We start from the raw sequence: 11710 nt of genomic DNA, 5'->3' as shown, positions 1-11710 counted from the left end.
TATAACTTTTGTTTTCCCCAAAATTAATAATTGTCTTGATACAACTTAGCAACTAAACAACAACAAAATAGTTGTCTGTCTTTTTTCATTTGCTTAATTTTCTGTGAAATTTATCATAATTCAACTTCATACTCTCCAAAAAATGATCTAAATCACCTCTCAGTATGTTCAGATCTATCGGCTGTCTATCAATTTTATCTTATTGAAGAAATGTCTTTCAGAGCCTGTGGACCTGATCCAATACGAATCTGTTGCTTTTCTCTTGGGATTTCTCTGTGCCATCGTTCTGGGGATTCCCCATTCCCTTTTGTGAGTTGAATTTCAGCTTCCTATATTCCAAGTCTTCCTTTACTTTTAGTAAAGACCTTCATTTTGGTAGAACATACATTCTTGAAGCTTTCTGAGGAAGAAAAAATTTTGAGATAACGAATGTCTGAAAATATCTTAACAATACCTTCATACCTACTTAATAATTTGGCTCAGTAAATATTCTAGGATGGAAATAATTTTCCCGTAGAATTTTGAAGGCATTGCTCCATTATCTTCTGGTTTCCAGGGCTGCTCTAAAGAAGTCCAGTTATTCTGATTCCTTGTCCTTTGTATCTGTCTTGCTTCTTTCTGTGAAATTTTCTCTGTCTTTATTTTTCTATAACTTCGCTTGATGTACCTTGGTGTGAAATTATCTTCATACTTTGTCTCTGGTATTCACTAGGTCCTTTCAATTTGGACATTGTACTGAATTTTTTCATTGATTTTTTTTTTTTCCACCTTTGTTTTCTCTGTTCCCTATTTCTGGAACACTGATACTTGGCTATTGGGCATCCTGGATTGGTCTTTAATTCTCTTATTTTTTCTCTCAATTTCTTTTTATCTTGGTGGTCTACTTTCTGGGAGATTAAAAAACTATCTTTTACCTACTGATTGTTTAATATCTACCCTTATGCTTTTAATCTTTAATGCATCTTTATAGCATCCTATTCTTGTATCATGAGTGCAGTATCTCTCCTTTATCTCCCTAAAGCTGTTAATATCTATTTGTTTCCTCCATGGTTCCTTTTTGAGATTTGGTTATTTGTTTTGTTCACTCTCTTCTATGTTAGAGGTTTTCTTCAGATGTCCCAAGAGCCTTGATTGTCTAAAAAATAAAGTGGAAGCTGTGACCGATGTGAATGGCTTATTGGCTGAGGTCTTCCCTGTAGGGTTATTTGGCTGGGTTGTTTCATCATTGAACCCCAGTATCAGAATCTTTAGGTCATTCCTTGTGGGATGGTCATGCTCTCCAGAGAAGGATTCTCTCATTTATTGCCCAGAGAAAGAAGGTCTGGCTTCTGGCATTCTGGAAACTGGGTCGGGGAGAAGGCTGGGACTCATCTTCCGAGCTGGGCCCATGCCCTGCACTGTGCCTGGGGATAAACTTCCAGCCCTCTTTCAGGGAGGGAGGAGTAGTTGGGGAGGGATAGGACATGGACATCCAACTGTACTCCTACCCAGGGTGTCTAGTACTCAATTTCTGAACCTGTTCTACCACATAAACTGGTGGCTTCTCAGCTCTTCTAGCTGCAGGTTTAGAATTAACCTTTCTTGGCTCTGTTAATGACTACCCCTAACCCATTTGCTTTCCAGCTTCTAAAATTCTGCTCTTTTCTCCTTTTCTCTCTGTCCTTACAGATCTACAGTAAAAAAAATAAAAATAAACTTTTTGTCATTTTAGTGACAGAAGCCAACTGAAAGAGGAAGCAAACATATACGTGTTCTAGCCATCATTACCAAGAAATCTTTTTTTAAATTGAACTATCAATTTCACTTGCCATAATATTCAGGCTTTTAAAATGGTATAGATCAGTGGTTTTCCTATATATCCACAAAGCTGTGCAACCATCACCACTGTCTAATTCCAGAATATTTTCATCACCCTGAAAGGATATCCCATACCCGTCAGCAATCATTCCCCATCCCCTTTCCCCTGGCAACTGTTGATCTACCTTCTGTTTCTATGGCTTGTCTAGTCTAGACACTTCATATAAATGGAATAGTACAATATGTGGCCTTTTGTGTCTGGTTTATTTCACTTATCATGATTTTTTAAAATATGTATCATAATTAAATGGCATTATTAAAGTGTATACAATACAAATTTAAACATGTAGCATCTAATCTCAATTTCACTTGAAATAGATAAGTGAATTTTATTTACATATCAATACTTCTCAGTCTTTTAGGATTTAGAACAGAATTTTCTAAAATAACTTTTGTCAAACTTTGTCTCTTCAGATGTTTGGTCAAATTCACTTAGCATGATGCTTTGAAAATTAATTTTGTGGCATGAATCAGTACTTCACTCCTTTTTTTTAAAATAAGACTTTTATTGAGACATTAATTCTTCTTTATGGCTAAATAATATTCCATTGTATGGATATACCACATTTTGTTTACTCATCAGTTGATGAATATTTGGGTTGCTTTTGCTTTGGGGCTATATTGAATAATGGTGCTATGACCATTTGCGTGTAAGTTTTTCTATGGATACATGCTTTAATCTCTCTTGTGTAGATATCCAGGAGTGGAATTACTGGGTCATATGTAACTCTGTATTTAACTTCTTGAGAAACTGCCAAATTGTTTTCCAAAGTAGCTGCACCATAGTACATTCCTGCCAGCAATATCTGAGTTCCAATTCCTTCACATCCTTGTCAACACTTGTAATTATTTGTCTTTTTGATTATAGCTATCGTAGTGGAGTGAAGTGGTACCTAATTGTGGCCTCAATTTGCATTTCCCTAATGACTAATGATGTGGAGCATCTTTTCGTGTGCTTATTGACCTTAAATTTGATGAAAATTTAAACATACACACAAAAGACATAAAGATTAATAAAACAAATATGGTCTACAAGCCATAGATAGTGAGAAATAAAACCATGCCAACACAGTTAAACCTCCCCTGGGTACCCTTTCCCAGACCCTTTTCCTTCCCTCCCTGTAGAGGCCTCCACTATCATGAATTTGAATGACATAATTTGAGCATTAGGAAGCAGAAGGGTGGAATGGTTAAAATCAAGAGATGGATGCATGATTCTGGGCAAACATGTAGCCTCTCAAAACCTCAGTGTCTCTATCTGTAAACAGAGATAATAAACTAAAACAGCCCTCAAAAGGTCACTGTAAAGATTAAATGAAACAAAGCATGCAAAATGATTAGCACAGTGCCAGCTCAAAGGAGGGCTGGGTGAGTGCTGGCAAATACTAGTACCAGAGCCTTGGAACCAGGGACTCAGGTTCATAAAATGCTTGCATTAGGAGAGAGCAGAGAGAACACTGAATCCAACTTTCCTCTCCTGGCTTTGAGAAGACATAACAGGCCCTGAGGGAAGGAAAGGAATTTGTCTAAGTTCACAAAAGGGGGGCAGCCCTTTTATGTACCCACTCATCTACAGGTGAGAGGGGAGACAAAAAGAATTTTCGGCTCTTTTTTTGCTTCAAAGTGATTTCCTGTCTAGGGAGTAAACATTTGCCTGTTTCTTGAAACCTCCAAAGAGCCTTATGAATCCACAGGTCTGCCCAGAAACAAGTGACGAGGGACATGGGCAGCCAATGGAAACATGCTGGCCTTTTCACCTGCCTGGGTGGGGGCTCCCCCTACTAATCCTGTCCCGTTAAAGGCAACTTGCTGAAGTGGGGGTATTTCCAGCTTTGTGGCTTTCACTTCCACTTCTACCAGGTGGGCGGAGTGGCCTCCTGTGGACGAATCAGATTCCTCCTCAGCTCCAACTTCAAGAGGTGAGCAGGGGGCTCAGCATCCCAGATACGCAGGCAGCAGCGGCAGCAGTAGGAGTGAGGAAGACCAGAGGTCAGAAGAAGCATGGAAGACCAGCGTGACCTCATCTCCAACCATGAGCAGCTGCCCATGCTGGGCCAGCGCCCTGGAGCCCAGGAGAGGTATGTGTGAGCAGTAGGAGAGAGCAGCCGAATCTTGGACTGCACAGACGTACGTGCACAGGGGCTATAGAAGGAGCACTAGACCGGAAGTCAGACGAGGCATGAACTTGGCTCTGACTCCAACACTAACTGGGTGATCTGGGGCAAGTCTCTGGCCATCTGGCTTCAGTTCTCCCTCCTGTAAAATGGGGGAGTTCCTCTAGGGCAGGGGTTTTAACTTTCTTTGTGTCATATACTTCTCTTCTGAAAATCAGAGAGCTCTGTACTCTTTCCCTACAGTTTCCCACAGTATCAGGAGCTTCCCAGAGTCCCTTGGAGCTGGGCCATGAGCCCTAGATTAGAAATTTTGAAAATATTATGGATCCTAGATGGAGAAGCAGATTTTCTAAAAGAGAATGGCAGAAGCAGCTCATCACAGAGGAGTTTCCTCCTAGTTATCATAAGTTGGTATATGTGTTTATATCGAGGGAATTATAGTTGCAGGTGTCTGTAGAGTAGATGAAGATGTTTGCTATCACAGGAGGGAATGAGAGATGCTGGAGGAGGGTCAGAAAAGGGTGAGGTGGGGGGCTCTGGCTAAATTTCTAGAAGGGGCTGTGGGTTGATGTGGGTGGTACCCTGCCCATGCCCCTCTCCCTTGCAGCAAGGGGCCAGCACAGCCACCCAGAGAACCCTTTCCCAGATCCTTATCCATCTGTTTCCCTGAAAAAAAATGGGGAATGGTTAGAATACAGCTACCCCGATGTCCCTGCCCCCCCCAGATAATTTGCATATTACAGGGACTTGTTGTGATGTCAGCAGTTGCCAGGCAGAAAGGGGTTTGGGAAAGACTCTCGGAGATGTCATGAGGAACTGCATACTGCGGGACATGTAACTAGAGATAGACCAGTTAGTGTTTGGCCTGTGAAAACCCTGGGGAATCTCATGGCTAGGAGGGCCAACTCTTGTGAGGGCTGGATTCTGGTCGAGGTTCTGCAACTGTCGTGTATGACTTGTATAAATCACAGTTTCTCTCTGGGTCTCAGTAGTAGCAGCAGCAGCAATAATAATGACAGTGGTTATGATGATAGTTCCTATTCACTGTATACTTGTTAACAGTTAGATATTAGTATGATTAGTTTTGTGGTGGGCATATAACTAAATGCTAAACTTAATCATAATTCTTTTACTAACTCTTTAAGTTGGGTACTTTTATTAGTCCCATTTTTACACAGGAGAAAATTGAGACTCGTATTAACAAGTAAGTCACCAAAGTTATTGCAGCTAGTGAATACTGGAGCCAGAATTTGAACCCAGGACTAGTCTGATATTAAAATTTGAGTTTGTCTACCACCTGACCCCCTTCTAGAGGCACAATTTGCAGGGAGGGGAAATGGGTCCCCTCTGAGTACAGGCCACGCAGTGAGTTGCAGAGCCAGCATAGGCTCAGTGAGCAGAAAGGGTGCCCCCTTGTCAAGTCCTTGTCTGGTTTTCCCTCAGTTCAATTACTGCTTCTAAAAACTGTCCTGTCCTGTTTTGGACCCTTTTGTGAACACTTCTGCCTGGCAACATTTGTACCATGATTCTTCCCAGTTCTGGTTGGCTCCTGACTTTGGCCAATTACTTATTCAAGAAAGAGGCAGTAGAAAGGAGGAAGTGACAAGAGTTGGCACTCATCCAGAACCAGGAGACAGGCCATCAAGATGCATAAAGAGGAAGGAAACCAGATGCTAAAGTTAATTATTAACTCCCCTGAGATAAGTGCTCAGTGTTACAGACTGCTAACTAGGTGCTAGGTATGGAGTCAAGAGCTTTATCCTGATCTCATTTTATATAACAACCCTTTGAGTAGATATTCTTACCTCAAGTTACTAAGAGAGGCTGAGTGACTTGCCCCTGTTCCCTAAGAGAATGACAGAACCAGGATTCCAATCCAGGTTACAGGGTCTCATCTTTATTATGACTCTCTAGATTCTTAGACCTTATGAGAAACTGAGGTTCAGAGAAGAGACAGTGGGAGGCACAGCTGGGACTCAATTTGGGTGTGGGGCTGCTGAAGAGGTAAGGCTATAGAGCTTGAACTCAGGAAGACCCAAGCTTGGGTGGACTTTTCACCACTTCAGAGGCCAGGCCGCCCCTCTTCCTTGGCAAGGCCAAAAAGTAGGATTTGTTTTCCCCTCCTGTCTGGTTTTCTCCTTTTCTCCACACAGGATTTTTACATTTTCCTTTCAGAGTAATAATCCCCTGGACTGGGCCTTGGTCCAGAAATCACAGAGGATTGGCGAGCAGCGAGGCAATGAGAATGAGCCATGTTTGTGATGTCATGAATTACTAGGCAGCAGGGTCTTCCTGGGTTTTCCTCAGCTGTCCTTGCTGGTTCCTCAAGAAGACAAGACCCTTGTTCTTGGCTCTTCCCCACACAGGGGCAGCTCCAGGATTTCTATTTGGGAGAGCTATAGGGGCAGCAGTGGCTGGAGGTAGGGGGTCAGGGGAATATCGTCAAGCTGTAAGTTCATAGGCACTTATTTGTGCTTAAAGTGCGTGTCTGTTAGGGGCAGCTGAGGGCAAGGGCTGGAACTGGGGGGGCACATTCCCCCATTCCCAGCCAGTCCCTGGGGCAGCCACCTCTGTGGACTCTCCTCTGACCTACGTCCCCCTCCTCCCCTCCCACAGCAAGTGCAGTCGTGGAGCCCTGTACACGGGCTTTTCCGTCTTGGTGGCTCTGCTCCTGGCCGGCCAGGCCACCACTGCCTACTTCCTGTACCAGCAGCAGGGACGGCTGGACAAGCTGACGGTCACCTCCCAGAACCTGCAGCTGGAGAACCTGCGCATGAAGCTTCCCAAGCGTGCGTGCCCCGCCTCTGTCCTGACAACCCCCCCTGCCCCTCACCTCAGAGAACCCTCATTCCTGCCCCAGCTGCGCCCACTGTCCTCGCCCTCTGGTCTGATATTCCAGCCCCTCATCTGGGTCTGAGCTCTTGGTCCTCGGGTCTGAGTACCCTCTTCCCTGGGCACTGGGGCCACACTCATGCTGTGCCTTCTGCCCCCACAGCTGCCAAGCCTTTGAGCCAGATGCGGATGGCCACTCCCATGCTGATGCGGGCGCTGCCCATGGCAGGCCCGGAGGTAAGGCCAATCCCAGGGCAGTAGGAAAGGGAGGCTTATACCGCCTGGATGGAGGGCAAGTGCCAAGGGACAAAGGAGGACAGCTGGCTCAGGAAAAGCGCAGCTGGAGAGGGGGGTCCTGGCTGTTTCGGGGAAGATCAGAAATTCCAGAGGTGAAGGAGGAAAGAGCCTCCTGGGGCCCTCTCTGGGAGGAAGGCCCAGCCTTCCACAAATTACAAAGTGCTTCTCATTTCCCAGAGCGTCTCACAGCCCCTCCTATTTTCAGAGCCTTGGATACAGAGATGATGTTCTGTTCTCCCTCCTGTCCACAAAGCCTTGGGCAGGAAAGCTTATGCAGAGTAGAGGAACAGGATATTGAGGCAGGAAGGTAACAACCTGCTCAAGCTCTCACAGTGGGAGGTGGTAGAGATGGACTTGTTGAACATCTGGGAATCCAGACTCTCACCCAGCCACCCAGCTGCTGGCTCTGCTCTGGGCCCCACCCCCAGGGGCCAGTGCTGGGAACTCCCCCTTCCTTCCTTCCTTCCACAGCCCATGAAGAACGCCACCAAGTACGGCAACATGACCCAGGACCACGTGATGCACCTGCTCCTGGTGAGTGAACCCGACCAGGTAGCCTCACCTCCCACCCATCCCCAGGCCCCTGGCTGGGGCTGTGCTTTAAGACCTGCACCAGGCCCGGCTCACAGCAGACATTCAACATGGGCTCTGCAGATTAGTGAAGGAACACAAATGTGGCCCTTAATGTTCTATGAAGTTCGGCCCCACTGCTCCCCACTTTTCTGTGTTTGACATGGAGAAACTAAGGCCCAGAGTCTGGAAGTGACTTGCTGAAGATGCCTGTTTTATTTACTGCATGTCTACTCAGCACCAGGCACTGTGCAAGGCTCCAGAGCCACAGTGCGAAGCAATCAGATCAGTTCCTAATCCATGGAGATCTCAGGCTAGCATGGGAGACAGACAAGTGACCAGGTGATGAGGGATGTGCAGGGGGCTTTGAGAGAAAGAGGCTGAGGATCTGACCTAGCTGGGGCAAGAGGGCTGGGATGAAGTTAAGGATTCCCTCTGAAGGAGGTGCGACCTGGAAGAAGAGTAAGAGTCTGCAAGGATCAGAAGACTGAGGGCTGTTGGTAGAACTGGGCCTGGAACTGGGTCTCCCAACTCCCAGCCCTGGAGTGTTGTAGCTGGGCCCCTGGATTACTGTAACATGTTCCCTTCCCCATTAGCTCCAGTGTGCTGAGGTCTGGGCTCCACACCTCAGAACCAAAGATCAGGGCAACATGAACTGTACATTAAACCTTGCCTGCCTGGAAGCTTTTTAACCTTCCTTTCTGCCATGCTACCCTGCAGAAGGCAGACCCCCTGAAGGTGTACCCGCAGCTGAAGGGGAGCCTGCCAGAAAACCTGAAACACCTTAAGGACTCCATGGACGGCTTGGACTGGAAGGTCAGCAGCTTTTCCCTGCATTGGTACCCTGCCTCCCTGTCTAAAGTAGCCCTGGGAAGAGGGGCGTGAACAGGGAAGCTGGAGGGGGCTTCCCAGCACTTAGGAAACTCCCACCATGGGAGAATGCTTGGACTCGAGGAACCACCTTGACCAAACCCTGTGGGGTGTCTAAGGTCCCCACCGGCCCTCCATGTCTCTGTCCCCAGGGGCACAGTCAGTAGGGTGGGAGTGGGCTACTAAGCTTGACCCTCTGCTTTTATCCCCATTAGCTCTTTGAGAGCTGGCTGCATCAGTGGCTCTTGTTTGAAATGAGCAAGAACTCGCCGGAGGAGAAGCCCTTTGAGGTTCCACCAAAAGGTAAAGGGAACGTGAATCTTGGGGAGGCGGGGTTTCTGGGAGCTCCCTCAGGGATAAGGCCTTGGGTGCTCCCTGATGCAAGCACAGGGCTCTCCCAGCCTCTCAGCTCTCACTCCTGTTTCTCCTGCCTGTTCTTCTGGGCTCGGCTGCCCCCAGGCCCCATCCTGTACCTTCAGGAGGTGACCTCCCTTGTGGAGGATGGAACTGCACAAGGAGGCCTGGAGCAAAACCCACCCAAAACATCTCAGGAGTCATAGCAATGACCTTCCCCACCCAGCACTGCATCCTGCAGGCTCCCATGAGAGGGTTGGGCTCATGATTCCCACTCTTCCAAGGGACCTTTCCCAGGTCACACAGCCATGGCTGCTACATAAGAGGGCCTTGGGGCTCTTCCATCTCATGGGCAATGTGTACCAGGGTTTTCAGCCCGAAAGTCTTTATGGGTGCTCTGTTCTCATCCTGGTGCTAATTGGCTATGTGACTTTGGGCAAGTCTCTTCTCTCTGGGCTTCAGTTTCAGAAGTGGAAGATCAAGGGCCCACCCTTCCTGAACCCCAGGGTTCTCCATCATGGATTCAGAGGGCACCTTGCATGTTATCTTGACCAACTCCCAGCTAATGTTCAAATCCCCTCTGTAACAGCCTCATCACATGGTAACCCCCATTTCTACTTGGATACCCCCAGTAATGGGAGCTCAGACTTAGCAAGGCATCTACTGCTTTTCGCTAGAAATCAGAATCATAGGTGCAATTATAATTCTAATAGGCACTGCGTGTCAGAAGAAATCATCATGTTCTGAGATGAATTAGCAACACAGCCATTCACTTCCTCTCTGATCCTGGACCTTGTTGGTCCAGGCCTCAGTTTCTCCATCTGTGCAATGGATAGAGCAAGTGCAGTCACTTGGACAGAAGGCATTAGGCACACAACAGTGGTATGTGGACCTCTGGTTCTGCTGAGACCCCAGCCCAGAGCCCGCTCACTCACTGTGTTCACCGTGCCTGTCGCTTCAGTACTGACCCAGTGCCAGGAAGAGGTCAGCCGCATCCCTGCCATCCACCCGGGCGTGTTCAAGCCCAACTGCGACGAGAACGGCAACTATATGCCGCTCCAGTGCTATGGGAGCATCGGCTACTGCTGGTGCGTCTTCCCCAACGGCACCGAGGTCCCCCACACCAGGAGCCGCGGGCGCCATAACTGCAGTGGTAAGCAGTGGCCACTATGCCAGGAGCAGGAAGGATCAGAAAGGCTGAGGGGCAGGTCGTCCCCCTGGCACATGGGCTAGGACACGCAAGGTGCCAACTCCAGGGAGTAGCCACTCAGCCATGCATCCACCCACCTGTGCATTCCTTATTTATTTGTGTACTATTATTTCTCTCCTTATGTCCACACTCATCTACTTAATTCATTTGTCCTCCAACCTTCCACTCTACCCATCCACGCATGCATCCAGGGTCCTCCAGATCCACCCATCTGATTTCATCACCCCCTCCTTGGCCTCGCTCATTCAGTTCCCCAGCCACATCTCATTGCCGCTTGCAGCCATCCAACAAGCGTCCTTCCGTTCACACCTGTTCTACCAAGCACCAGGCTTGTGGCAAGGTTGGGAAGAACTAGCCCACCCAGGCTCCTTGCCAGTGGGCGCAGTAGGCTGGACTGCAACTAACAAGTGGACTCTCTGCTCCTTTGCAGACCCAATGGAGATGGAGTATCCGTCATCCGGGCTGGAGGTGTAAGCAGGATTTCAGTCAGGTAAGCATCCTTGCAGGGCATCTGGTCCCCAGCAGCTTATCCCCAGAGGGGCCAACTTGCTCGTGGATGATGACCCCAGGCCATTCTCCAACTTCCTTCTCACAGATGAGGACCAGGGCTGGGGGTTTCCAGGGCCATGGCGGTCAATTCTTGTATCCAAGCAGGAGGCAGTGGAGGGTGAAGGGCCCTCGACTGCTCTGAGGCCACAGGATGCTGGGAGGGGGCAGGGACAAGTGACTCCAGCCCTAACCTGATGCTTCCTTCCTTGCAGTTGCCCCACGAGCTCAGCAGACGCAGACACCAGCACCCAGACAGCCCTGCAAGGCCACAGTTTCCCTCCCTGCCCCAGCCCCCTCCTTCCCTTACACACCCCTCCCCTTGCTGTCTCCCACCCTGCACCTCATTCTATCAGACTCTGCCTCTCCATCATCCTTGGACACAATAATCATATCAGAACGGCACAGATGAGCAGTACACTTGCTGCCCAAACTCCCATCCACTAGCAGGGACGCAAGGCCCAGGGACATGGACCATGAGTGAGGCTGACCCCCACTGCTGACACCACAGCAGGCTGACACGGAACTCCAAGATCAAGGCCCACGGAAGTGATGGGCAGGTGCAGGGAGAAGGGATGGCACTGTCCCAAGTCCCAGGACGGACACCTCTGCTGTCTCCTCCCCTCCAGGCCTCGGCTTTCCAGTCCTTTAACTGGGGGCATGAGCCACCCCTTCCCTCTCCCCAGCATCATACACCCCAGAAGAACCAGCCTCCCCAAACTGCAGCCCCTCCCCTCACTTTCTGCTATCCCCCAGCTCCCTCTGCACAGCCAAGCTTGTCATCAGCCCTCTGGCCACGGCTCCTGTGAGAATAAAAGGTAGTGAGTAGAACACTCCCAGCTCTCAGCTGTTCTGTTGGACATGGTCTGTCTACCCCAAGGGGGTGAACTGAAGTCCTTGAATCCTGTGGTCGAGGAGGGAGGTCACAGCCTGGGGAGCCCACACACAGATGCCGGGCTGGGGGGCTGCAGTGCTTGGACACAGACCACTTCTCCATGTTTCACACACAGGAATACTTTACTTCTAAGAAGAAGAAACAGGCTCTTGCCCATAATTCTTT

General features: G+C 48.5%; 1 protein-coding gene and 1 long non-coding RNA gene across 3 annotated transcripts; one reads left to right on the top strand and one right to left on the bottom strand.

Moving 5' to 3' along the window:
* Nucleotides 1–860: 860 nt before the first annotated feature.
* On the bottom strand, nt 861–5819 carry LOC145508685 (uncharacterized). Its single transcript, XR_014055530.1, has 2 exons — nt 5777–5819; nt 861–1135 (listed from the first exon to the last, which is right to left on the bottom strand). It is a non-coding gene; the product is annotated as an uncharacterized LOC145508685 (long non-coding RNA).
* On the top strand, nt 3800–11483 carry CD74 (CD74 molecule). Of its 2 annotated transcripts, XM_081495822.1 has the most exons (9): nt 3800–3935; nt 6588–6760; nt 6967–7040; nt 7572–7634; nt 8391–8486; nt 8756–8843; nt 9856–10047; nt 10535–10594; nt 10866–11483. In XM_081495822.1, exons 1-8 carry the CDS (start codon nt 3859–3861, stop codon nt 10576–10578), a joined length of 807 nt encoding a protein of 268 aa, XP_081351948.1. In that variant the 5' UTR covers nt 3800–3858; the 3' UTR covers nt 10579–10594; nt 10866–11483. The 2 variants fall into 2 exon arrangements, with proteins under 2 accessions (XP_081351948.1, XP_081351949.1); XM_081495823.1 differs by lacking the exon at nt 9856–10047.
* Nucleotides 11484–11710: the final 227 nt, after the last annotated feature.

This window comes from Giraffa tippelskirchi, chromosome 6 (genome assembly GCF_054371585.1).
Source record: "Giraffa tippelskirchi isolate mGirTip1 chromosome 6, T2T-mGirTip1v1.2.pri, whole genome shotgun sequence".
NCBI lineage: Eukaryota > Metazoa > Chordata > Mammalia > Artiodactyla > Giraffidae > Giraffa > Giraffa tippelskirchi.
Note: the sequence above shows the minus strand (reverse complement) of the source record. Positions and strands in the feature narration are given on the sequence as shown.